Source organism: Opisthocomus hoazin, chromosome 11 (assembly GCF_030867145.1).
Source record: "Opisthocomus hoazin isolate bOpiHoa1 chromosome 11, bOpiHoa1.hap1, whole genome shotgun sequence".
NCBI lineage: Eukaryota > Metazoa > Chordata > Aves > Opisthocomiformes > Opisthocomidae > Opisthocomus > Opisthocomus hoazin.
Window position 1 is genome coordinate 6,358,127 of NC_134424.1, and position 27,318 is coordinate 6,385,444.

Consider the following 27,318-nt stretch of genomic DNA (forward strand, 5'->3'; position numbering starts at 1 on the left):
CTTTTAGTCTTCTTAGCTAAGAGATGTCCAGGCGAATACACTGGGCCTTAGCTGGTACTGCTTAAAACTGGATTATTCCTCCCTCCCCTGGTGGGGCCATGAATGGTTACCTTTCCCCAATTGCTCTCTTTTTGGTTGGATGTGGAAGACAGCAAAAGTGATTTTCTCCCCATGTTGTTCAGTAACTACCCTTTGGGTTTTTTTAGGTGGTTTGGGTTTTTTTGATTGTTTTCAGTGGCTTAGTGAAGGCTGCTTTCTCCACTGTCTTAGCTGGAGGAAAAGGCTGAAGATCAAAGTGACACGTCATCCATGGTCTGAAGAGAGAGGACAAATAAAGTTATGATTTGTGAGCTGAATGGTGAATGATGGGGATTTTTATATTTCTGAAACTACATTTTGGAAACTAGCAAAAAAAAAGGGTGTTTTCAACTATGCGCCTAACTTAAATGTATTACTTTTTCCAGTGATGTCAACAGATTCAGTGGGCCTGACTTTTATTACCTGTGCCTTCACGCAGTCACTGCCCTGGTATGAATGCTATCATTTGGATGTTAGCACGCAGCTGTAAACCTCTATTCCTTATTGCTCCCTTGTAACTCTGTGCTATGATGCAGCTCAGCATGCAGATTTTTGAGTAAGGAGAGGCAATAGTTTTCGACATAAACAAGTCCGCTGGGTCACATTAACCTCCTTCAGTCTTTGTGTTAAATAATTAAAATAAACTAGGTAGTGTTTAACTATACGTATTTAGAGGCTTACTGGAGGAGCTTATTAGTTCAATATCCTAACACAGTGTCTTAAACCGTTCTAAGCTCCAGGATCCCTTATTAAATATTTAGTGGATGCTGCTGAAAAAGTCAAGATTTGCTTTATTTTTTAGAGGCAATTGCTATTCTCAAAATTCTTTTAGCCCGTAAAATACTGGCCATCTATAAATAGTACTTTTCTCAAGTTGTCACTTTTTTCCACCAAGGAGTATTTTTCATTTGTACCAATTTAATAGTACCCCAGGAATTAATACTTGCAAGAAGGCTCTGTAATGCGTCCTTGCTGTATTCTGTAGAACCACCTCAAATGCCTGTTCAAGCAATTCATTTGACAGCAGCTCCTTCGGATAGAAAGAAGATGTGTGTCAGCTGCTGACTGTGGTTTGGAGACGTCAATATTTCTCCTCTTCTGTTTCCAAAACTGTCAAAATGAAATTAGTTAATTGGCGAGTATTTTTGTGTGGTTGCTGTGGGGTAGTAATTATTGGTGACAAGGGCTGCTGGATATGCAGTAATACAGTACAGCAAAATCTAAAATTTGAAAATATAAGGCCTTATCCTGCACTACTGTTATGACTAGTCATTTTGCCGTAGTCTGACTTGCTATAGATTTGAATCTTCAAGTTCAAGGTCGTCTTGCCAGGACAGAGAAGCTTTTGCTTTGTACACAGCAGAGTTTTATAAGACTTGCTGTATAGCTGAGCAAAGGCAGCTTAGTGGATTAAAACAGCATCGGTGATATCTCTTGTCTCTAGGGTAATGAGTTGTGAGCAAAGCAAAGACCTCCAGGAAGGGATTTTGTTTCTGTGGAGTCTCTATTAGATGATACCGTATAGTAAACAAATAGTTTCACTGGGTCCATTCCCGTTTTGCCTAATTGCCTGTCATGGTTCAGTACTGGTAAAGATAAGACGTAAGCCACTTTGTATTTACTTTTACACCCAAGGACTGATTGCTTACGAAAAGAGGCTAGACTATGTGTTTTCTCTCTGCCTGTAGCTGGAAACTGGTCACTCCTTGTTACAGACTCTTCTTTCAAGAGTTTAATTCAGCACATTCTGTGATGTTCCGTGGTCTGAGGTGGCAGCTGAGAGTAAGAGTCCCTGTTCAGCTTCAGTAAAGCATCAGCTTCGTAGTGTGAAGGTATCTGGGCAAGCCATTTACAGAACCCTGCAAGCAAATATTTTTCTGCTGCTAACTGTAAGCCTTCATATATTGTCTGTGTGCCTTGAAACATCAACTATCTGATAATCCAACCCTATCCAAATGCTTAAAATTACTTAAAAGCTGACAAAGGACAACGGGTTAGGCTGGCAGCAGGTTGAATCTCTAACATAGGTTCTGTTCACCCCAGTAGCTGCCATCCACCTCTCGGCTGAAACTCATCTGTTCTTTAAGCATTATATCATGGTCAGTTGTAACACTATTCTTGCTAATATTAGGAAGGACATGTCAGGAATTCTTTTAAGGAAGGTAGTCCAAATTTTAACAAGATACTTCGTGCACAAATATGTCTGGTTTTTCATGCTTTATGGGGTCTAGATTAACAGACTTCTCCTCTACTGTAATTTTTAGTGAAATTTGATGAACCTGTAGAATTTAATTTAAAAAAAAAAGATCCCTCTGGTTTAAACTGACAGGAACACTAAAAGAAATACAAATCTATTTTTTCTTACCCAGTTTCAGTGGTTTTTATTTTTAATAACTATATATTACCAAAGTTCCTGATGAAATGTCAATGATTTTAAATAAAAAAAAAAGAGAAAACAAGCCATTGGAGAGACTGCATCTTTTAATTTCAGAGTGCAATGTGCATTCCTGCAGGAGATAAATAATACTGCTTTTCCCAGTCCGTTGAAAGTAGGTGTCAAATCTGTTGCCAAATAACATGCCTGATTTCATGTCTAATAGTTAGCAAAATTTAATGAGTACAAAATGAAAAATGGAATGGGTCTCAGTAGGAGGGTAGCTGAGTTCTTTTGATACACCCCGTTGTTCATTTTGTTGTAAAAGATACCTATAGGCGGCCATTCAGTGCTCTCAGTGCCTCACCTGTGTTAAAGAATGAATGTGAAGCCAGGGCACCTTGGAAACGAATCCACCCCAGCCCACAGACTGAATAGATTTCAAGAAGAGGGAAAAAGGGCAGCCTCTGTGGCAAACAAGAGGGTGTTGGTGGTCTGAGATTTTTACTATTGATATTCAAGGTACTTGATATTTAAGGTACTGGTGAAGGAAGGGGTTAAAAGGGATTTTAGTAGAAATAGCATTATCTAATAGTTGCGGTGCATTTAAAGAGAGCTGATAGTGCCTATCTATTGTCTAAATTAACTGAAGCAGAGTCTTGCATCTCCATACAGAGGGGTTAGTTCCTGATAGGGTCTGGAAGTCGCCTAGAACCTGTCAAGACCAACCCTGCTGTATGGTTGGGAGCCAGAAGAGAACTGAGTTTACTCTGAAACAAAGGTCAATCAGCAAACACCGTGATGAAGAGGATGGGCCTTCATCTGGGGACCCCCGATGACCACCACCAGGAAGCACTGCTCAAGCGCAGCCGGGAGGAGTCTATGGAAATTACTTCTCAGAACTAATTATAATATGGAAATTATTTCTTGGAACTGATTTTAATATAAAGATGCATAGGTATAGGCGTATTGGTAAATCTAATGCATATGTAATACTTGATTATATAAGTTGAAGAGACAAGTTGCTGCTCGACACACACGACTTTGGTGGGACTACACCCCGTGCTGCCAGGTGCCGAATAAACATACCTACTTTACAATCTTACAGATTGTGGAGTCTGCTTTCCGCACATCACTGGTACCTAAAGCTCAGGAAGGGAGTGAAATTTATAGTAAATACAGTGATTCAGTCCTTCAGGTGCCTAAATGTTGCAGTCAGCTTGGAAGTCATACTTGAAAACTTCTCCAAGCTTTTCTGCTGGGAGTTGTCCGCCAGCTGGAATCATCAAAACAGTGTGCTGTGGCCTGAGTAGGCTCTGAGGAGAGGCAGCAGAGAAGGTCTTGTGAAAGCTATCACACTTCTGTTTGAGCGTCCCACCCCTGACCAATGCAGAATGCGTGGCTCAGGGACTCTCGTGGATGTTGCCTTTCTTGGTGCTGTCATGATACTTGGGGGAATCACATTTGCCAACATCATTGTGATGGTTCTGCTGTTTGGGTCTTGTTGCTAGGAAGTGTTAGAGTTAAAATAGTCCCTGAGGAAAAGGTGATGCTGAAATGTGCCGTTTGGCCACCCCCTGTGGAACTGTAAGTGCAAGGAGTGGGTGTATGTTCTGGTGCCTCCCTGCTTTGTTAGTGAACTTGCATGGCGAATTTCCTTCAGTAAAATTAGGATATTTTAACTGAAGTGTCTGACGTTTTTAAAGGCCATGTGTGAAGGGCTAAGTCTCTCTGGTGCTGAGCCTTGTCAACCAACACTCTGTATAGCTTGGAGTTAGGGATACTCTATGCGTGGCCAGATCAAATTCTGAACATGTTGACTGTCCACTCATTGGTCAAGCTTGCTATGTAGTTGTGAGTTGTGGCGATTAAAGATCGATCATTTTTTTTTCAGCTTTTCAGAGCACAGGATGCTTGGAACTTGATAGTGGAAAACCTGCTTTCTGTTTATAAGTGAACTCTCTGGGGGTTGTGTTGTTGAAAACAGATACCTTCTCAGCTAAGGCCACTTCTGAAGTGTACGTATGTATGATAACGTCAGGCCGTCTGCCACCAGTTTCAGAATGAATAGAAATAGATACTTCCTTCCTTATCACAGATAGTGATTCACGGCAGAATGTCTCTTTCACTGTATTTTATTGTTTTAAACTCAATAACTATATTATACTCGTGCTAGAATCTTTTGAGTTTTCCTCCTCTTCTGCCTCTCCCTTAACATTTGCCCAAAAATAAGAGGAAACTTTGTTTTAACTTCAGTACTGCCACTTTCACATTCTCAGAAGCAACTTCTTGGAGAACTCAGTTAAAATTTCCTCTTATTTCATATGTAATGCGTAAGTAAAAAGTGAATGACTTGGTTAGAAAAATTTAACAGGAAGCTTGCAGGCAATAGATCATATATATGTGACAAAAAGACTTTTGAAAAGCCATTTCTTTGTCATAATTTTTATGCTGAAGAAGTCCATTCCTGTTGCCTAAGAATAAATTTTTGTAATTTTTTAAAGCAAACCTCAGATTTTTATTAATGCAGAAATGTAGTTATTCTCATATTACAAAACTCAGACTATTTCACTAAAAAAGTTACAGCATGGCACTTCAGGTGTGTGAATTATTTTCCTTAAATGTTCTGTTTGCCAAGTTAAACTGCACTAGCCAGGACTGTCAGTGTGCTGACAATGGAGTTCTCGTCGTGGAAGTGGTAGTGCAGAAACAAATACGTTAATTATATTGCTTAATCTCAAATGATCAGGTTTGCATGCTCCAAAGGTATATAGTCACTATAAAGAAAGCCTTGTAATTTCTTGTGCTCACAAGAGGCACTTGTAAATAATTACTAGATGCAATCACATGAGAACAGGAAGCCTCAATGGATTAGTAATGAGGTACAGAGCCTTTCACCTCAAGGTCATTGTTTCTAATCCAGATCTGCTTGCTAGTGTTTGGAATTGCCATCAGATGGGTGGTTAGTGTGAAATTAGTTGGAGCTCTCAGGGTTGTTGGTAAGTACATATCCACCTAAGAAAAATTGCTGTGGCTGTGGTTTTCTTTCTGGCTGTCTCCTTCCCTCTAATCTAGATAAGAGACAGAATTTCTGCTGTTTGCATGTATTGAGTCAACTGGGTAAGGTTAATGTGCTTCTGGCCAGTTTCACTACTGCTGAGAACTACCTGCTGGGCAGTGATGATGCTGTCAGATGCAGGTCCTCTGGTGCGGGCCCTGGAGAGGTGTCAGCAGAGGGAGGTAGCAGAGTAGTTAATGTTTAAGGTGGAGGCTAGTCGAAGAGCAGTGTGAGGGAGACACTCCAACTGCACATGGTGTCCTGGGAAGCTCTGAAAATAACAGAGGTTGATCAGGCATGAGCAGAAGAGAAGTCTTGTTCCATGGCCTATCCAGCCAGTGTGCAAGTATGTTGTACAGGCAATGAAGGACTTCACGGCTTATTACTGACGGTAGCACTAATGCAGTTGTCTCTGACTTCTGCTGTTGTGACTCGCCACAGATGAAACTGAGTTAAAGGACGTGCCAGAAGGACATTATACATAACCTGACAATGTCCATGGATTTGCAAAGTTACCATTCTGACAATTTATCTTGCATTGTTTTGAGATCAAGAAAAGCCAACCACATGAGCAGAAAGAGTTTTCTAATGAGTTAAAGCTAACACAGATTTAAAGGTAAGAAAAATAAGCAGTGTTACTGTTCATTCGTCTGTTTTTTTGGAGAGTATGATCAGAAGACTCATTTTAAGTGTTTCCACTTTGTAATGTGTACATTGCAAGAGGAAAAACCCAACCGTTTTAATTAGAGTACCATCTTTGTGGAAAGATAGTGGAACTAATGAGAACTGTACTAGGTCACCTTTAATCTTACTGAGACAGGGGAGATGGTGGAACATTGCTGTTAAAGTCAATGGCTCTTGGGGGAGTCTAACCAGCATTGTGTAAGTTAATGGCGTGACCTCTTCTGCCACCTATGGCTGCTCCATTGTCCTTGAAAGCAGCTGTCAAATTTGCACATCTTTAGCAGGAACATCTGCTTCTCTCCCTTGGTTGTTCCCTCCACATGTGCAGTGGTTGTGACAGGGCATGTGCTCTTCTTCATTCACCCTTGTTGCTCTGACCTTTCCTGTGGCTCATTTTTTATGCTCTGCCTCCTTAATGACTATTCTAATTCATCTCTGCATTTGCTGATAGTCTCATTAGGGCCAAGGGAAAATTCACTGGGTGAGGAAGCATATTGTTATTTGGTAAGAATAAAAGTTTGTCAAATCTGACCAGCTAGCTGAGATACTTCAGAAAGACAATTTCACTACATCATTGCTGCAGCTTGCCCAGTTGTGACAAGTGTTCCTGCTAAAAATGGCAATCCCTTTCTTCTGTAGTGAATGAAGTATGTCCCCTTTCTGGCTGACCTGTGTTTGTTTTTTTTTTTTTTTTTTGACTAAGATCTAGAAAGATATCCAAGTGTCTTCCTGTTATTTAAACATCTCATTTCCATTGATTTAAAATAGATTTCATTGCCAGCGTAAGAACTGGACATCTAAAAGCTCTTGGGAATTGGAGACTTCCCCTTCAGTTCTGCCTCCTTTGAGCCTCCAATCCAACTATGCTTTGTCAAGTGTCCTGGGACTAAGCCAGGGACTGCCTTGCTGGGTAGGAAAGTGCTGTTCGTGCAGCTGGTACATCACAAAATAAATGCACTCAATTATCAGGGAGCAAATTTCCATCTCATGGTAGGTCTACGAGGATGGTGAGGGGACTGGAGCATCTCTCCTACAAGGAGAGGCTGAGGGAGCTGGGCTTGTTCAGCCTGAAGGAGAGAAGGCTGAAAGGGGACCTAATAAATGCTTACAAATATCTCAAGGGTGGGTGTCAGGTGGATGGGGCCAAACTCTTTTCAGTGGTGCCCAGCGACAGGACAAGGGGCAATGGGCACAAACTGAAGCAGAGGAAGTTCCATCTGAACATGAGGAAGAACTTCCCTCTGAGGGTGACGGAGCCCTGGCACAGGCTGCCCAGGGAGGTTGTGGAGTCTCCTTCTCTGGAGATATTCAAGACCCACCTGGACGGGGTCCTGTGCAGCCTGCTGTAGGTGACCCTCCTTCGGCAGGAGGGTTGGACTAGATGACACTTCTGATGTTAGCCTCCAGTTTGTTGCTGTTGTAGAGGTTACAGGATACAGTAGCTTCTGTACTGTTTTAAAGTTATGTTTTAATTTTTCACTTTAATCTGAATGGCTAAATTAAAATGGAAAATCTACCTAATCATTGTCAAGGACTGTCCATTTTAATAACAATGGAAGAAGGATTGGGTTCTTGGGTGCTTGGAAGGGGATCTGTGGAACAAGAAAAGAATGTCTTAACCTCTAGTTGTTCCATTTTTGAGAAGGGTCTGTTAACACTCTGTTTTTAGTGATTCATGCAGCTTTTTCATAGCAACTCGCATTATAAGCCTAGGTGAAATGTCTTTATTGTTGCTAGTTGCCAAATGAAAAAAACCCAAACTTGGGTAGAACAAGCAGTATATTGACTGCAAAAAGGCATTTTTCTGCATAAGACTATAGGGTTAATAATATAAATAACATGTAGGAAATAAGGTGAAGGATCAGCATAGGATGTGTGCTGTGGCAGCACCCATTTATGCATGCACCTAGTTATTGAACACACATCTCCAGATACGACGCTCCGAACTGCACCTCCCTGGGATTATCTTGGGCTACAGCCTGCAGCTGACATGTCAAAATTTGAGATCTGAACCTTTATTCTTATTTAAAGAAGATTAAAAGTGAAATTTGAGAGGCTCAAGAGATCTGCAGAACTTTAATACTTTTTTTTTCTTTTCAAGAAAGAGTCATGAGTATGAAATAGGAAATGTGCAGACCCTCACAAGTTCTGAATTCTGACCTTTCTAGTTATTATTTTATTGTTAGCTGTATAATTCAGGGTCTTAAGTTATAAAGTGGGCATATGGGAAATTGTTATCAGGTTCTGATTCTCATTTTATTTGATTGTGACTATTTTATTGTTGTTTCTTTCACTGTTACAGTGTAGCAGAAAATGGAGGGCACTTTGCATGGTTGTTTTTTTCCATTTAAGAAAAAAACTCATAATTCAATAATACTGACTAAAAAAAGTCTGTTGGTGTTCTGGAAACCTCACTTATACTTTGCACTTATGGATATAATAGCTAAAGTAGCTCAAGTTCAATAAGATGTTCATCCAGGTTGGATACAGTATGCACGTGCTGAAACCATTTAAAAGTTCTCATGCCACTCAGAATTAAAAATGCATTTCTGCAATTTAGTTTTACGGCCTGTTACTGCTTAACTGGCAGCTGGATCTTATACTTGGACTGCTGTGATGCTTTCTTTGTCCATTCCATCGGAATACACCCAAGATAACCATTACAGCTATATAAAACCTGATATGAAATGAGGCAAACTCTGATAATAATTAATCAGTGGTGATCAAGACGTAGGGGCTTTTCCAGGGATTAAAGACCAGCTGAGGAGCTGATGGCCTGGTGCCCAGTACATTAACTGATCTGATTGCTTGTAATGTTCCTCGAAATTCCATTTGCCTGATTTGTCTATTGCATGACAATTTCATTGCACTTCAGCAATGAAATGTATCATTCAAATTTCCAAATTGTCCACTGGTGCTGTGTTTTTTGCAAAAGACAGTTCTTCTAGTAGCAACAAAAACTGTGGCATGATTTTAATAAACACAGAGCAATTAATGGATAGAGAGGTTCACTGCCAAAGTCAGTCTTTTAAATTAAGACTGTCAAACAGCACAAGTAGAAAAACTTTCATAAACCATACCATTTAATGACAGCAGTTATGTCTGGATCTTTCTTGAACAGATTCTCAAATGAGGGTTGACTAATGACTAATTACTCATTTGCCTACCTCTAACTGCCAAATTCAGGCACACTCCTATTGCTTTACAGCCCCATAAAAGTAATTTCATTTAAGGAGGGAAACGCACCTTTGCATTTACAAAATTAAAACCAGAAAAGCAGAAATTCTTTGTACCTTGTAAATTTGAACTGGTTTGAGTACTGAAATGGAACAGAGTACAAGTTTCCTTGGTTGCCCTCCTCAGTTTTACCCATTATACTTGGACATGAGAATAAAGATTCATTCTTCACTTGAAAAATGCTTCTTTCCCAAACATCTGCTTTGTTTTCTGGCACCTGCCTTTTACTTAATCTGCACAGCCTAATGACTTAGATGACAATTGCCATTTCATATGCTCTAAACAAATATCATTCTTGTCTGATGAATGACCTTGAAGTGGGTTAAAAATACCTTTGGTTTTTATTAGATTACAAACATTTGTTTTACACAGCTAAGCCCAAAGTGGTCATTTGATATTTCAGGTGATGGAGGAATGCTCGGAAAGGCACAAGACCTAATCCTCAAAATTTGTTTTGTTGCATACATGAGATAGACTGAAGAGTTTTTCTTTCTTTCTTGTTTAAAGTTTAGGATGATATTAAAGGAACTTCTGGCATGCCATAGATGTGAAGTAACAAGCTGTACGAGTACGCTGCTGAGTTTTGGTATGGTGAACAGCTGCCAATGGCAGCAGGCTGCTGGGAACAGCGAGCTCACCTGGGCCTCAGTGCCTGCTAGGGCTGTGTTGACGTCTTGGTCAGGATGGCTTCTGCCATCAACAAAGAGCTACTTATGGGATAGTTGGATGGGATAATCCTTCCCAGTTTGCACACCCAGATATGCTACTTTTGCTTTTCTCTAGCAAGAGTCACCCTGTTTTTAGAGGCCATCAGCCTGCACAGTTGGGGCAGAAAACTTAATTTTTGCTTACGAACTGGTGAATAACTGTAAGCCTGGCCTATACAGATGTGTGTTTACCTGCTTTCTTCAGGCAAGCAGAAATCTCTTGAGGGAACTAGTTTCATTCTTTTTCCCTTTCTCTTGATAAATTTGGGAAGGAAGGAACAAATGGGAGAAAAATAGTAGTCCACATGTAATAGTGGAAGTGAATGTTAATGGGACGTGTGGGAAATACTTCTGTGTTACAGGGCACAACGTTGCTCGTTTGCTACAAGTTATGATGGAAAATGAAATCCTTCCCTTCTGTTTTCCTCTCTGCCTCACCTAGAATAGCCACTCAGTGGAAAGTTTCCCGCAGGAAATGATTAACACCACTTTACTCTGAGGTACTTTATGAAGTTTTATGCTATTAGATTTCAGTTCTACAAGTGATAATGTGTGCTTGAACCAGGATGGATATTACTGCCTGGCTGAAAGGCAGTCCTTATTGATTAACTTCAGTGTAGCACCCCAGCAGGTAGGGAGGCTCATGTTTTAATTTGCTTTTTGCTTCCAGGTCACTCTTCATCCACCTTTCTTTTCATTTGCAGCAACTTTTCCCTCCTCCCTCCCCCATTTACACCACCTATGTTGGTCTTGGCTGTTTTGATTTATCGACCACTCAGATTTAATGCTTCTTTCCTTGGATAAGTCTCAGTGCTTGTGTCTGATCTAAGGTCACCTATGCTACTTATTCCAGGGGACTTTAATCTCCATATGGATGTGACCTCTGACACTCACCAAAGAATTCACTGTATTACATGTTTCTCTCCAGCTGTGTCAGCATGTTTCTCCACCTGCACTGAAAGGTTGTGCTTTTGATTTCATTAACTTTGTGTGTCTCATTATCAGGGCTTGAGGTCACTCACCTTTTTTTTTCAAATACACATCGAGATCTCCTGTACCCCTAGAATTGCTTTAAAGTTGGTTGCTGATTTTGAGATTCATTGTTTTCCCTGAGTGTCACTTCTTGCCGCAAACCAGTTAAAGTGGTTCAATGCTGGTTCCCTGGTTATCCGGTTAAAATGCTGATTGTGATTTTGCACATGCCATACTACTGGCTTCCACAACCAGTGAAGCACAGATGTCTTGGTTGGACCAAAGGCTGTTAACTTCATAAGCTGTGAGAAACTCTTTGGTTGGAAACCTGCGCGTTGTGTGAGCATCAGCCTCAATTCTTCATCTGAGAGAGCACTATATCTTTGCTTACTTGCTTTGTTACAGATGTTAGCTCTAGTAATCATAATACCCCTATGTGTTTGAGGGATGTGAGAGTAACGGATAGCAAACGGGATTCCTTGCTCCCTTTTTTTTTGTGTGTTTGTGTTATATCTTACTTTGACTATTATCACAGGCAAGTGATTATGGGAAGCTCTTTCTTGTCTGTTTATCCACAGAGCAGTTAAACTGGCCTTTGTGGCAGTTCTGGACTATCTCAACAGTCGCTCATTGCCAACAAGTGAAAAGGGAAAACTTTAAAAGTGAAACTGGCTGAATTGTATATGCAGAGACAATTTATTAGAAAGTGTATATATATAAATATTGTATATCCTTGAGGAAGGAGAACATGTAAGTCAGGACCTTGTAACATGAGTTTGAAATTATTGTGAAAAAATCCAGTGGCTGATGGAATGGTAGTAGAAAAAAGCTCTACTGAAATTACCAGCCTGGAAGATGGTGTGTTAATTTTACCTTCCAAGTGACTTTTAGCTTCTTCTCTTGAGAAGAGCTGTCACCTTTGGAAACACCCCTTCTCTCCTTTCCCCTGCAAAAACACCTCATGAGCTGGAGAGGTTCTCATAAATTTGTTTGGTAAAAAAATGTGAAAACCAGAAAATGTTATGTCCTTTAATATATGTTTTTGTAAGAATATTAGCCTCTTGGTGTGTGCTTCTGTGTGTTCATATTTTTGTAAGCAAAAGCCAGCATGAGATAAAGGTGGAACAGATGATGAACTGGCACCAAGCTTTATAGAATGCTTTCCTCTTCCAAACAACATCATCAGTGCTGACTTCTAAACTCACTTGTTTCTCTTATTGTTGTCTGCAGTATTAGGTTCCATAGCCATTCATCTCCCTATTGACATCCTCTTACCCTTTAAATAAATGATGCAGTTGATTTTGTGCAGACCAAGCTCGCTGGTTTTGAGGCTTGCTGAAGAATGTGCTGAGCTATGGTCATATTGTCCTACTGTCTAGAAGTGCTGTTCTCCACAGTACTAGTTGCTTTCTTCATCAAAGAAGGCAGCTTATGAAACAGATTAAAAACTCCCTTTATATGTCTTTTCCATATGTTTCTTAGCTAAGAAATGAAAAAAACAGGAGGTTGTTCAGGATTTCTGAAAAAGGCATGCTGCCTGCATGTGTATTGCATTGAAAGAGTACTCCTTGGGAGTGATTAGAATTAGTCACAGAGATGAAATGGATGTGGACAGAACTGGCTAGCAACCTTCTGAAAGTCTTCCTCTTCCTTTGATATTTTCCTTGTGGTTTTGAAGTGCATCACTGTGATGTTTGATATTTTATTAACAATAATTTTATTTTCCTCTTTTCATTTGAGAATTTCAAAGAGTTTTAGAAGCTTTAATTGCATATCTGCTCCCTGACTTCTGTGAAGAAAGTGAAAATAAGGTCTTGTCAAATATGTTAGTTGAAAAACGGTATTAAACTGAGAATAAACAGTTCAGTGGTGATTCTTCAGTCAACTCTACTCACAACACTTGTGCTGGCTTGTAATGTGCAAGCCTAATAACTTCCTAGTTTGTACATTTTTGTTCTTCAGAGATGATGACTGTTTTCTCTGAAAACTGTGAAGGCTGCCTAGCAGCTCTACACTGTCTACCATCTTCTGGGCTGGAAGCCCACAGCTAACAAAGAAATGGTCACAGAGCCTTTGTGTGGCCAGTCCACGAGGTCATTAGGAGGCATTCCGGATGTGGGCACCTGAAAGCTGTCATTGTCTGTAGGCATCTCATTATGAAAGGCAGCATGGTTCATAGTAGGGAGTGTCCTGGAGGTCGCTTCGTTTGGTGAGCACTATCCCATTCTGTCTGTGCCCTGTGTGGAGAGATAAGGAAAGTGTCCGTAGTGAACTTGAATAGCATTGGTATTTCTAGGGAAGCTAAGCTGTAAAGAAATTGGGATACGGAGAGCAACACATGTGCCAACCTCCTGATCAGAGGTAACCCAGAGCCCCACAGTTTTCAAATTCATCCTCTGTCCTCCACAGTGCCTGGCTGGCAGACATCCCTCTTTGGTATGCACAAGGTGTTCTACAGCAGGAACCTTTCTCTAGTACTGTCGCTGATAAAATGTATCTTTCCTTGGAGAATTTTCTTATTTAAATATGAAGATGTAACTGAGTTTCAACTGCAAATATTGACAGCCCTTAGGTTGCAGATCTGAATAGGTTTACAGGTGAAGAGCTATGAATTTATGGGCTTTTTGTAAGTGAGCCCAAAGGGGCTTTGTTCTCCAGAGCCTGGCTTTTTCCCTATCTCTCATTGCAGTTCTCCCTGAAAAGGCTTTCCTCATGTGTCTGGCATAGAATTCACTTACTGTGATCTTCACGCTTTAAAAATCTTCAGTCCCTGCTCCTCTAATGCCTTGGCTTCCTGAGAATCCATTGATTATAAAATATTTTAAGGCTGTTCTGGAGTTTTTCTATCATTATGCTCTCACCTGTACCTTAAATGTACTTAAACCTGAGTTGGAGGTTTATCTACTGCAAGATGGAGATGAATATGTGCAGGAGAGTATTCTTGTTTTCTTTCTTTTTGCTGCCTTTGGGCACCTGAAGGTAGATACAACAGGTTTCCGTAGATCTAGGCAGAAGATAGACTGAGTTGATGGTTAGTTTTTAAGGTATTCTGTGAATTTTCTTAAAGCTGAAGGCCACTCTGCAAACTGAGTGCATCTCTAGGTTGCTGAGCACTGACAAAAACGGGACGGAAAGCTAGCGTGTTAGCGCTTAGCGTTTGTTCAGCACCTGTTCGCGGATGTGTCTGAATATTGAGAAGAAATGCAAATGGTGTTCAACAGAGTAAGAAGTGTGAAGATGTGCGTGAACAAGCAGGAGGAAATATAGATGTGAATATGTAGGAGGGGAAAGACTATTACAAGGGCAATCCAATTAATGCAAATGGTGCGTGCAGATGTCTTTGGCTTGTTAGTGCCTTTCACCGTTGCACTCCATAAGAGCTGCTCAAGAGCTGGGACAAGGGAGAAGAGTGCTGTCTTCCTTTGCATGGCAGCAGTACTTTCAAACCTTAGCATCCTACCCCTGCCAGCAGATGAGGAGGGGACAACCTGCTCTTACCTGCTTGTGTAACTGTGCGGCATGAAGAAGTGTATAGTAAACCAGCTACTAAACCAAAGGATGCATTCATGAGGTAACTTAATTTTGCCTTCTGCAAGCATCTGTGTGCCTGTTGACTCCTGGCACTTCAGGGGAGCACTGTCGCTCCTTTAAAATTCAAACAAGATAATTGAAAGCGAGCCCCAGGCTTTTTGGGCTGTATGCTAAGGGCCATCTGGTTTGATTTATTTTGGTATTGACTTAACAGGACTGTTCACCTAAAGGAAGCAGGATTTGAGCTTGAAAATAGACATTCTTTTAGCTACTTATTGATCGTTGGAGCTGGATCTAGTCCATCCTTATGATGTACCTGCTGAAAAAATGGCTTCTACTCTTACCTTGGCATCTGATGTCTGATGAATAATGACTTTAATTAAAAAGAAGACCTGGCCACTTGGTCTTTCAGATGAGATACATGGCAAACTCAAGTGTGTGGCCTGAGCGGTTCCAAACTTTTGCTTTTTTCCCCTCCCTTATAAAATCTCCTTCTCAAGAGACATTCCAGGCTATGACCTTGCTCTCCTGAAGTCAATAGAAATTTTGTTGTTGACTCCAGTGAATGCAGGACCACCACTGTAAGCACGGTAGGAAACCAACAGAAATTTTCCCTGTTGACTCCAAAGGTTTTTGACTCAACCTAGAGTCTAGATACTAGATCTATTAGTAGATCTAATAAATAAATTAAAATATACTCTCTTAAATTAACAATGTCATTTTAGAAAAATCTTTTCTGTCAGAACCCCTGACTGTCTGCTTATTGTCTCCAAACATTGTCATAAGAGATGTTTTGTAGAACAATACTTTTAAATGAAGTGGCATGGCCAATTTAATTTCTCTATTTGTGTATTTATTTTCCATATTGACTTACAGAGAAGCTACTGTCCTACAAGCTGGTAGCTGTTTTCATTTTTTGTGTTTTTATTATGATATGGGTGTTAGGTACTTGGATGAAAATTCACAGTCTGCCAATAAACTTATTACAGCAGCTATGTAAGATACTTTTATGCTGTCTTCAACAGTTTTCCAACTTTCTGTAAAATCCATTATGCATTTTTTTGCTGTAGCGTATTTTGCTTAAAAGTACAGTGTAGCTTTTTCCTCAGGAAAAAAATACACCTCTTTATATATAATTTCTTTTTACATGTTGAGTGTACAAATAGAAGACAAAATTTCCTTTCCAGGACTGCATATACATAGTTTCTTGTCCATTAAGGCGGTGAGTACAAATTTGGCAACAAAAGTCAGGCAGCCCTTTAGCTGTGCCCAGAATACTTGTGAAACCAAAACATACAGAGTAAAGGAACATTGCCAAGCCAACCTTTTAAAAAGTTGTATATATGTTTGAAAACTCTCTTTGTTTTTTGGAAAACCCCCTTAGAAGCCTGAATTGCATTGCTAACTGTTTTGAAGGTTAAGATTTCCCACTTATTCAAATCATAATAATTTCTGTCTAGAAAGTACAGTGGTCTTAATCATCAATAAGATTTCATCTATAAGTATGTAAGCCTAGCCATATTGCATCAGACCAAGGTGTTCTCTGTCTCAAGTCCTGTGTCTGGTATTAGTTTGTAACAGATACTGTGAAAAAACGAAAACAAAAATCCCACCAAAACCAGCAAAAATCCCAAACCCCAAACAAGGCAAGCATGGAGTGTGTGGGAAACAGGACAGTCCTCCAGGCTTGCCACTTGGAGGATTGTCTGTTTCTGAAGAGTGCTCTCCCCTTCCCCTTCCTTTCTTTAGTCTGCCGTACCTTTGATATTACACGCACCGACACCAATATCTGTACTGTAGTCTCTTCTCATATGAGGAGCCTGTACTGCTTTGATGCTGAATATTTTCATTATTCTCAGCGTTGTCTCTCTGTCTAGCTCACTTATTAAAAAACCCACCCTGTTCTGTAGTGCTGTTAATTTACAAGGTGCTTTACAAACACAGATAAGAGTCATCCAAGGCTCTACTCTAAGACGAGACAAATGCAAGATGAAGCACTTGAAGGCTGTTCAGGAAAGTGAGGACATGGAAATGACTTATGCACAGAGGAGAGGGGTTTTGTGAAGCGAGGTTTCTGAGAAAGGGTTTTGGGCAGGGCGGAGAGTAAGTTTGACAGTGGAGGAAAATGGCTGGGTGCAAGGAGCAGTGGAGCTGAGATATGAAGGCAGGAGGAAGGAAAGGAGAGGAAGGGAAAAATAAACTCAGAGAAATAGGGGGCAGTGAATTGTGAGAAAAGGCTCTTGAGAGGAAAGCAGTAGGACAGAATATTTATCACAGGTTTCTTCAAAATGGTCTGGGAGGGAACCTGAGAAATCCATGTAGGGTGGTTGTGGTTATTTTTTTTTTCTCTTTTTTCTTTTTTGACAAAACTTGACTGTCTTTGACAGCTTTTCAGCCTACTTTGTTCTTAGCCTACCTTGTTCTTAACCTACCTGCAAAGACAGGCATGGCAAGCAGTGCTTACATGCTGTTATGTTAGAAAGCTTCCTTCTGTGGTCTGTTAAAAAGCTTCCTTCCTTGTATCCAGAATAGTGTGGGCAGCAGGAGCAGGGAGGTGATCGTGCCCCTGTACTCGGCACTGGTGAGGCCGCAGCTCGAGTGCTGTGTTCAGCTTTGGGCCCCTCACTACAGGAAGAACACTGAGTTGCGGGAGCGTGTCCAGAGAAGGGCAACGAGGCTGGTGAGGGGCCTGGAGAACAAGTCTCCTGAGGAGCGGCTGAGGGAGCTGGGGCTCTTTAGCCTGGAGAAGAGGAGGCTGATGGGACACGTTATTGCTCTCTACAACTACCTGAAAGGAGGTTGTAGTGAGGAAGGTGTTGGTCTCTTCTCCCAAGTAACTAGAGATAGGACAAGAGGCAATGGCCTCAATTTGCGTCAGGAGAGGTTTAGATGGGATATTAGGAAAAATTTCTTTACTGAAAGAGTGGTCAGGCATTGGGACAGGCTGCTCAGGGAAGTGGTGGAGTCCCCAGCCCTGGAGGTGTTCAAAAGATGTGTAGATGTGGCACTTCAGGACATGGTTTAGCAGGCATCGTGGTGTTGTGTTTATGGTTGGACTTGATGATCTTAGAGGTCTTTTCCAACCTTAGTGATTCTGTGATTCCCTACGATTTAAGAGAAGTCTTTCTTGCATTAAATATTACCCTGTCCATTGTGTCTATTTATGAAGGGAAAGAAATATAAGACCTAATGCGAGACAGGAAGCCAAAGGAAGGAGGAGTGTGCTCTGTCTCTACATATCCTCTTGTCTAATCCATCTAACTATTCCACTGACAATTCCAATGTCCTTTTCTCCCTGTGGTTTTGCAGAGACTGGGGAAGGTAGATTGAAAAATTGACTTGTTATGATGAACTGACCTTTGTTAGTAAGACTAGGATAAATTTGGGGAATAAGCCAGATCCTACAAGGTGCTTTGCTCTTTCGTCTTCCTGGGATTTAAACTGGCGTTTGAAAGATGCACTGTCTTGTAGGACTGTACGAACTGGCTTTTTCTTTCTGCACTGATGTTTTGTTTTGCTCTCCTCCACTTATCTGTGCAATTATTAGGCCAGCACCAAGTCAAGCAAGGGACATGCGAAGTTGTGGCAGTACATCGTTGCTGCAATAAGAACCGGATTGAAGAACGATCGCAAACAGTCAAGTGTTCCTGTTTCCCAGGGCAGGTGGCTGGTACGACAAGGGCTCAGCCCTCATGCGTGGAAGGTAAGCAGTCTCTCGCTCACTCATGGTTCATTAAGATTGTTTGAGAAGTTTAGTCTCCTTGATTGTTTGACTTCCCACTGCCTCAAAAGCATAATCCTTCCTTTTGTTAATTTTGGAAACATCTCTGTGCATTGATGATAATGAGTCTGTGCATAAATCTGGGTGTAATTAATCCTCTTAATATATGTACTCGTCCATTCCATGTCTGTGCCAGTAAAACTTCTTAATTTTTTCACACAAGAATTCTCCTTTAAAACTAGTCTGAAAACAGTAGAAGGCAAGAAATTCAAGCTCTTATAATATTAACCCTTCCAGTTGCCTTTAGACTTAGTAGCTTGACTAACAATTCACTGGATAATAAATGCAGCCCTAAGACTGGGCATGTGAATAGTGCTGGGACATCTGATTCTGAGAACTGTACTCTAGATGAAAGTTTCACCATTTTATGTGCCTAATGGTCTCTTATGCTGGGCACCAGTGCTGGAACGATGCCCCACGTCGATTCAGTTTTTTGTGCTGTAATCCCAGATACATGAGAGTTTGGAGAGCAGAGCAAGCATGCGGCTGTACAGGACGCAGTCTCTGAGTCAGGACACCTACTTGGTGAAGGAAAAATGTGGTACAGTTGCCTTAGTCCGTCACCTTCCTGGGTAGATGTTGGAATCCTCACGGAGCTCAATGTTGCCATGCTTATGGTTTTAGCAGTGTAACTCATTTGAAATTAAATTGATTATATACACTAAAGCTAAAATTTTACACTGGGTCTAATGCTGACCAGGCATTCTGAGGCTATATAAAACTTGCTTCCCTGAGGTTCACTATGCACCTCACCCCCACCATTTTCCTCTCTTGTCTTACCAGCAGTTCGGAAGTTGTGGGATACCCTTCTTCCTTTTCCCACCTGCAGAGTCTGTTTCCTGCAGAGGCTGTTGCTCTTGTTGTTAGCTTAGTAAACCGTTATGCCAAGACAGATTTCCTTTTTTTTTAAAAAAGTCTAAAAGTTACCGGATGCCCCACTTCATTAATTCGTAAGCACAATTCTTCTGTTTTCATTCTTTTTCACACACAATTGCAGCCATTACAAACATAAAACAAAAGCTTGAAAATCCAATTTTTAATCTAACATTCAGAGATATTTAGTTTTAAAGAGAAAACTCTTAATACATGCGACATCTGATTTTTTTAACCTGTTATCTGTTCTGAGAACCTCTTATTTAAGAAAGAAGACTCTTTTTTTTGATGCTTAGTCTTTTCATGCCTTGTAATTCAGGAACATGATCAACTTTAACTGTGCACTTTGTTAAGTAGTTTTCTTGCCAAATCAGAAGTGCCTTCTGTATTTTTAGGTGGCACTTCAAACAGCAGAAATACTTTTACATACAACAGATAATTAAAGTCAGCCATGGTTTTAAACTTGCTTAAGGATTGCAAAAGTGACGCTGTCATTTGATGATAGAAAGTTATAAATGCACAATACCATAGAAGCTTGTTTCTGACAATGCAAATAGTTGCTGAAAGGATTTAGTAGCTGTTTTTTCTTCAAGTGTAGTTGAAATGAAACACGACAAAATATTATGAATGTAAGATTTTGGTTTCTAAAGTGGAAGCCTTTGATTCCCCCTCACCCCTTAGGGTAGTGCTTTAACATGCTTCACTTATTTTTGCAAGCGTCTGGGATGACAGTCTGTGCTATTCAGTTACTGTAGCATGGAAACTATAACTGTCTTTCCTTAGCCTCAGGATTAGATGTGTTTTCCCCGCTCTATACATATCCTTCAGCAGGCTTCTGCTGTGGTCCAGGAAAAGTTTATGTTTTGAAGTTGCATATTTCAGTCTGATACAGACATTTAATTTTCTTTTCCAGCACCTTTTTACTGACTGCAAGGGTGTTTAATTTGCCTATATTTTGCCCTGAGCTTAAAGGGAAGGACATGCCCAAATCACAAGAGTTACTTTTCTAACCAAAAGAAAAGATTTCACAGAGCAATTGGCTTTTAGTAGTCTTCTAAAGTATTTTCTTTGAACTTCAGACCTTATCCAGTAGTAGTTATCGTTTACATTAGGGCAGCAAGTACCTCTGTGCTGTTGATCATGCATAGCATGCACATAGTGGTTGGTACCTGTAACTCCTACCCCCAGTCATAGAATCATAGAATATTTCAAGTTGGAAGGGAGCCATGAGGATCATCAAATCCAACTCCCCTGCTCCTCGTAGGACTACCTAAAACTAAACCATAGGCCTAAGAGCATCGTCCAGACGCTCCTTGAACTCTAACAGACTTGGTGCTGTGGCCACTTCCCTGGGGAGCCTGTTCCAGTGACCGACCACCCGCAAATTACTGATGTGCTGAATTGTGTTTGGAGAAAACAAGAAAACAATGTAGTTCACATTCATGACTTACGTGTCCAGAAAGTACCACCCACCTGTTGTGTCAGACTACACAATTTTTAGTCATACACAGAGAGATGCTTTTACCTGTTGGAATTCTTGGTAAAAGTAGCTTAGTGTACAGCAGATATGATTAAATATGTTCTATTTGGATTCAGAAAATATGTTCCATTTGGGCTTTAGCCTCTTCTACGCACAGTCAAAAGGAAAATAAGTCTGTGCAAGGCGTGCTGGAAAACAATAGTAAATAGGATGAAATCAGTCTCTTATGTTGATGTTGCCTGTGAACTTTTCAGGGTTTGTGTGTATCAGCTGTTCTTGGCAGCACCAAAAAGACCATTGCAGCAGGGTAAATGGCGCCGTATTTCATGTTCTATGCAGAGTAGCATCCTGTATAAAGCTACTGGAATGTATGTTTTCCTTTCTTGATCAAACAAATTAATGGTTGTATAATTAAATAATTACAATTAATTTTGTCAAGATCTGCATGATGATTTTACAGAAGTCTGCTTCTTCTTGCTGTTGTAATTGAAGGTCTGATTTTTCTGTTAGTGTTAACAACCCAGGAAACCATGAGCTCATTCTAGCTTTCCTCTAGGCCAGGCAGGCATATCGCTCACTGGTCATAGATTGTAGATGCTCCATTAGAAATTAAGACTACTGCAAGAAATAGATGCTCACAGAATACAGAAGACCGCAAAGGTGTGGGACTTTAGCAGAGTCTAGACAAACTGTACTTACCATTCTGTTCTGGAGTTGAACTTGACATTTGAGCAGCTTTCTGCTCTAACCTATTTGGATTTATTTTTTTCCCAGTAAATTGTAACCAAATTAAAATATGCCTTTCTCATTTGAAATTTATAGATCTGGTTTTAGTATTTTACAGGTTTTTAATTTAGTTGAATATTTTTCCTTCGTTTTTTCAGCCTCGCAGCATATGGTTTTCCTGACCTAGATCCCACTGGGTTTCAGTGACAGCTTGTTTGTTAATTTGAGTGGGGATAGATCCTAGTTCATCAAACACAGCTCCTTGTTGATAAGTATTGGGCATTGTGCCCTTTTCTATATATAGGCCGTGAAATAGGCTTATAAAGCCCATCATCATGCTTTTAGGGTAGTCATAGGCCAGCTGGATATTTACATTTTGAAATAGGTTGACAGATGCTAAAGAATTTTGCACAAGGTCAGATTTAAAACAGCAATGTATTGGTGCAGCACTGTATGTTAAGGCTAAGCCCTGCTCCAAGAGGTACTGAATACGTGTAACAATATTCACAGCTACCAAAATTTCAGGAAGGCCCCCTACATGAGCCAAGTCAGAATGGGTGTTTGCATAGTTACATTCAGGCATACACCAATGCATAGAAGTGAAATTTTTTTCTTATGATATGTTCTAAGGAGGAAACTAAGTACTTTGGTGTTACGGAAGAAATGATAGATATCCAGGTGAGTTCCAAGGAAAAGGTGTTGAAGTGGTGCGGAAAGGAAAGTAAAACCTAGTTAAATCTTGCAAATACATAGTCAGAGTCTTAAGTGCCTTTACTCCATGTTGTGCAGTAATACTTACTGTGTTGTGGGGCATAACTGACTTTATAGAGTGCTTTACTTTTGTACAGTGTCTTTCATCTTGGAAGCTTTAAATAGTGGTAATAGGAGAAGTACTTCATTTAAAAGAAGGATATGAAGGTGAAAATCAATGGTATAGACTGAGATCTTCATAGCATTTTTACAAGCACAGTAAAATCACTCATCATAGCCTAGATGAGAATACTGGGCAAGAACTCTTTGGGTCAGGATATTTTTCATCCTTTGCCCATGATAATGAATTTACTTAGATAATTGCATTTTGGATGCATCCAGCAAGAAAGTCTGTCGTTTGTGTATGTGAACTTAGTTGTGAAAGCTATTGACAAGCATTGGCAAACAAAGCCACCAAGGCTAGTTCTTCTGTAGACGCGCACACCTCATTTTCCTGGGGGTTATTTGAGCTTCTAAGTGCAGACCCATCTGATACTTTGAGAAATGTTGCTGTCGATAAATTGAGCCACTAAACTCAGAAAAAAGTAGAGCATCTGAAAGAAAGTATTTAAATATGCAGAGAGGACGTACCACACAGCCTGTATATCCTGTCCTGAGTTGTAGCTATACCACTTGATTGCAGCTATAGAAAATTTTGCTTAGCAAAGGTCAACCCATGCTTCTGTCAATGACTAAATTACATTTAAAGTAGTCATGAGTTTTTGTTTATACCCATTTTATTTATGGAAATAAACATCCTTGAGTAAGTACCTCCAGCTTGTCTAACAGCTACTGCTAAGAAGATAAAACATCAGTAACTTTTGTCTGTAGAGTAGCTATCTCAGCTAAGTGCCTTAAATGTCTCTAAGTAAATCATCACTAGCCAAATGAGCTTCTATCCAGGCAATTCTATTAGTCCTAGAATTTATGAGGAGGAAACAGATTGGAAAAAATGTGAATGGGACTAAAGAATTGTTTGTAGGGCCAAAAGGTTGCGATGAAGAAGAAGGACGCTTGGCTGAAAGCCCATCTGGGTTCTAGACTGAAGGGAAGAGAGCATATAGAAACAAGAACACAAAAACATTGATACATAAGAAATAGATAAAAGAAGAAATAGCTGAGATGATTTCCCTCCCACTGTTTTTGAATGGATTTCAGAATACTTGAGAATTCAAAAGTATGCTAATGCTGTGTCAGTATTGAAAGGAAAAAAGGAAATACACAGTAGAATGAATAGTATGCTTAAAATTTATATGGAAGAGAGCTTAATCTAGTGGAGTAGAAAAGACATTTGTATTTGTCCAGACTAAAGACAATATGAATTTACTTGTTCAAACAGAACACACAGAAATCCTTAAAAAAAATTACATTATGGTGAAATATTGATGTTGTTAATGCTGAGACGGATTGGTATTACAGTTCTCCTTTTCATAGGTAACAGGATGAGGAGGTGCTTTCTAACTTATTGTTAACTACAGGAGGTGCTAATCAGCTTCTACTGGGAGGAACTTTTTAGTTTTTTAATTCTGATCCTAACAAGCTGGCTTATAGATCTCTGGTCAGTTGTTGTAATTCAAAATGTATTTCAGAATACATGGAGTATTCTAGAAGAGCACTAGTATTGCACCAGTTTTGAGAGGGTAGGTAGCATGGTCTAGATACTTAGGGACAATTGAGGCTGATTTCAATCCTGGGTGAATAACTGAGAAGCTGGTACTATTTCCCATTAGCAGGGAATCCCTGGAGTACAGATCACAAGAGTTTTCTGAAAAGAGGTTTGCTAGACACTACTGATTCCATTTCCAGAGACAGTTTCTGGGTTCAATACGTGTAAGCCTGGGTTTTCCAAGTTACCGTGGAAGCCAGTTAGGGGACACAGATCAGTGGAGTGGACGTTATAACTACAAAGAAACTGGACATAAAATGGATGTAAGAATTTGTGGATTGCTACAGCAAAGAATTGGGGATTCGCTGGAAGCTAATGCAATGAGATCTGTATTAAGTATTTCGAAGTGTTACCCTTACTTTGAGGAGAGGTATCTGCACAGAATAGAAATCAGTCAACAGGAAGGTAGGAGTCACTTTCTATGAAAGTGTCTAAATAAGAGATGAATCAGTGAAATATGCAGTCTGCTGAAGAGCTTGTGGATCTTGTGTGAGTTACAGATTGACTCAGCAATGTTTTCCATTTATGTCTGTGCTTGTTTTAATGGAAGATGGTACTGCTGGAGATGATGGACTGGTTTCACTCTCTTCAGTTGCACGTGGTCCATGTGGACCAGGAAGTTGCATGGGCACGACTGGTCAAGAATGGTGTGTGAACCCACTCCTGCGCTGCACTGTTGGCCAGTCAACTAATACCTTTTTTTCTTTATTCAAATGTTAGGAGCAGGTTGATGCAGGTTGTATAGATAAATAAAACCTGACACATTTGGTGCGTTTTCTGTGGTCTGAAAACTTACTGCACCCAAACCAATATGAAAAAGATTTGCTCTAAGGAGTTACCAGAGTAACTGAGGCACAAGAGATTCTAGGTACTCACAGGAGACAAGCGAAAGAGAGGTGGTTTTCAAGGTCTGAAGTTGAGCTTATGTTTTTAGGTCAGCACTAGATATATGAAAGCATGATCACATGTCAGAGTGCAGGCGAAGTCTCAGCGTGTCACCACATCCACACTCACAGCAGCACTGTGCAGAGCGGCATAAGGTGGTAGCCAGGCCACCCAGGAGGACTTGCTGGCTTCAAAGCAGCGCTCTGAAGACACAGCTAGATTGCTACCAGAATCTCCTGCTTGCTTAGGGACCTCTGCATACGTCCTCGGTCTTCTTGACTCTGGCCTTCTAGACTTGCTTGTGTTTATCTGAAATAAATGTGGTATAGAAATTGAAGCAAGTTTAGAATATAACAGAGGTCAAACAGATAAAAGAGGTGACTGGACCACATGCCTGGAGGGGAAAGGATCCCTCACCCCCTAGGAAGTGCAGTCAAGTTTCACCCGTTTTGTCAACAGTCAATCAGCATCAATGCAAATGATCTAAGATCCAAATGACCGGTGAAAGGAAGCATGCATTTCTTTTATAATTTTATGAGACTGAAAGAATAGTTTATAAAAACCAAACTGGTGTTCCAGAAGTATATTTTCCATAGTGCTTTTCACGTAGGCTTAGAGTGAAAGTGCAAAACAAAAGTAATTGAATGAACATTTCAGCAATATCCTGATGTCAGCTTGCCTGCTTGTGGCTCTAATTTGAAGGTTGCAGAAGTCAAATCTGCCTTGAAATTAAAAGGAAAAAAGTGCTATACAAGAAGCAGACTGAATTATTTTTGTTCATCTCTGGGATGTGGTATCTTTTAAAGCATGCAATTCAATATTTTCTGCACATAGTAGCATAGTGCAGACTGACTAAATCAACATTTTAAGCCATATTTTATGTTGAAATCCAATTTAGATTATGTAAGATTGTGAACTGATACATTTCATAATAATTTTCTGTTATTTGATGAATCCCGTGAACAATGCAAAACTGAGAAATACATGCAGATATTTGCAGCTGTTTGTGGGAACTTATATCTGTTGTTAACAGCAGTATTATAAAGTTGTGACTACATCTGTAAAAATAACAATCATGGTCTTATTAATGGAAATTGGCTTAAGGGTAGAAAATTAATAGATTTGCACAGTTAAGGTGTACTACTGTAGTCTTCTAAAACATGCTGCAAGTAACTGCATGTGTATTTTTAGTTAATAATCTAATGGTTTCCACATTCTTATCTGCACTATTTGCTGACAGACCTCACATGCTTACATCTCTGTGCAGTTCTATTTTCTCACCCAGTGAAGGGAGAAACCAACATTTCTTAGTCCAGTCTCACATATGCATATCTGGGTTAAACAAGAAGCCTTAGTTTCATTCCACCTTACAAGCATTTACTTGACTAAAGCATGGAAATGAGGGAAGCAAGTCTTCTTTGTAGTCATTGGAGACGGAAAGGCACTTCCGGAGGTCAGTTCAAATATTCAAGTCAGTCTCTGGCAGTGCTCGCCCAGTTTTCACCATTTGTGTATGGTATTTACTCTTCTGTGTGCTGATGAAGTTTTTTAGCCACGTTTTTAGCTCAAACGCGGTCAGCATGATAAGCTGTTAAACCAGTAACTGCCGGTTCTACCTTTTGTAATCAAACAGTTGACAGATAACCTCCCTACTAAAACCAACAGTAATAAAAAAAGATTGTGTTCCGTTTCTCTTTCCTATTTCTTTCTTTAGCTTCCATTGTCCTACAGAAGTGGTGGTGTCATATGAACCCCTGTTTGGATGGAGAGGACTGTAAAGTACTACCAGACTATTCAGGTTGGTCTTGCAGCAGTGGAAATAAAGTCAAAACCACAAAGGCAAGTACAGAGATCGCCTATATTTAAAGGTGGCAGTCTGCTGATAGCACTTGCTTATTGCATTGCATCTGCAGGTGTGAGCACCAGCACTGGATTCCTCAGTGTTTTGGAAAGCAATAATTAATGCAATTGTTGTCAGAGAAGGAAATGTTAGAACTGCCCCTTCACTGCCAGCCTAGTTAAGTTATTGGGTGTGGAGTCAAACTGAGGAAGGCCCTGCTTCAGTCTGCAGTGAGCAAAGAAACTATTCAGTTGTGACCACTGCTAGAGGGATAATGATGTTCCAGGATCAATGCTTCAGTCTGCAGATTGAGTACATGGATCCAAGGTCTTTGCCACTGTTGCCTGAAGTTAGATTCCTGTGTTACCGGAAAGCCCTTTTAGTTTTCGAAAGAAGCAGCCTGTCTTGGGAGTTGTTGAGAATCTGCACTGACATCAGTGGGAACTGTGCGATGCTGAGCACCACTGGAAATCAGACTGGTTCAGATAATTTGTAATTACAGGCCATCCTGTAGACTGCCTGTTCTAAAAGAAACCAACTTTGCTATGCCATCCTATTTCTTAATGGCCAGCAGAGAGAAAATATCATGTCCTCCGTCTGCTTAGCAGTCTAAAATGAATTCAGTGCACTGAAGTTCAGCAAGTCATAGTGAACTGCATATCTAAATATATCACAA

The 27,318-nt window shown here is 40.2% G+C and overlaps 1 protein-coding gene across 1 annotated transcript in view; it reads left to right on the top strand.

Annotated features, from left to right (window-relative positions):
- The window catches only part of TAFA4 (TAFA chemokine like family member 4), a 61,884-nt gene extending 35,216 nt beyond the window's left edge, over positions 1 to 26,668 (top strand). The window contains exons 4-5 of the mRNA XM_009936675.2: positions 18,189 to 18,344; positions 26,517 to 26,668. Coding sequence (XP_009934977.2) covers positions 18,189 to 18,344; positions 26,517 to 26,668 — 308 coding nt within the window. The remainder of the gene's footprint in view (positions 1 to 18,188; positions 18,345 to 26,516) is intronic.
- Positions 26,669 to 27,318: the final 650 nt, after the last annotated feature.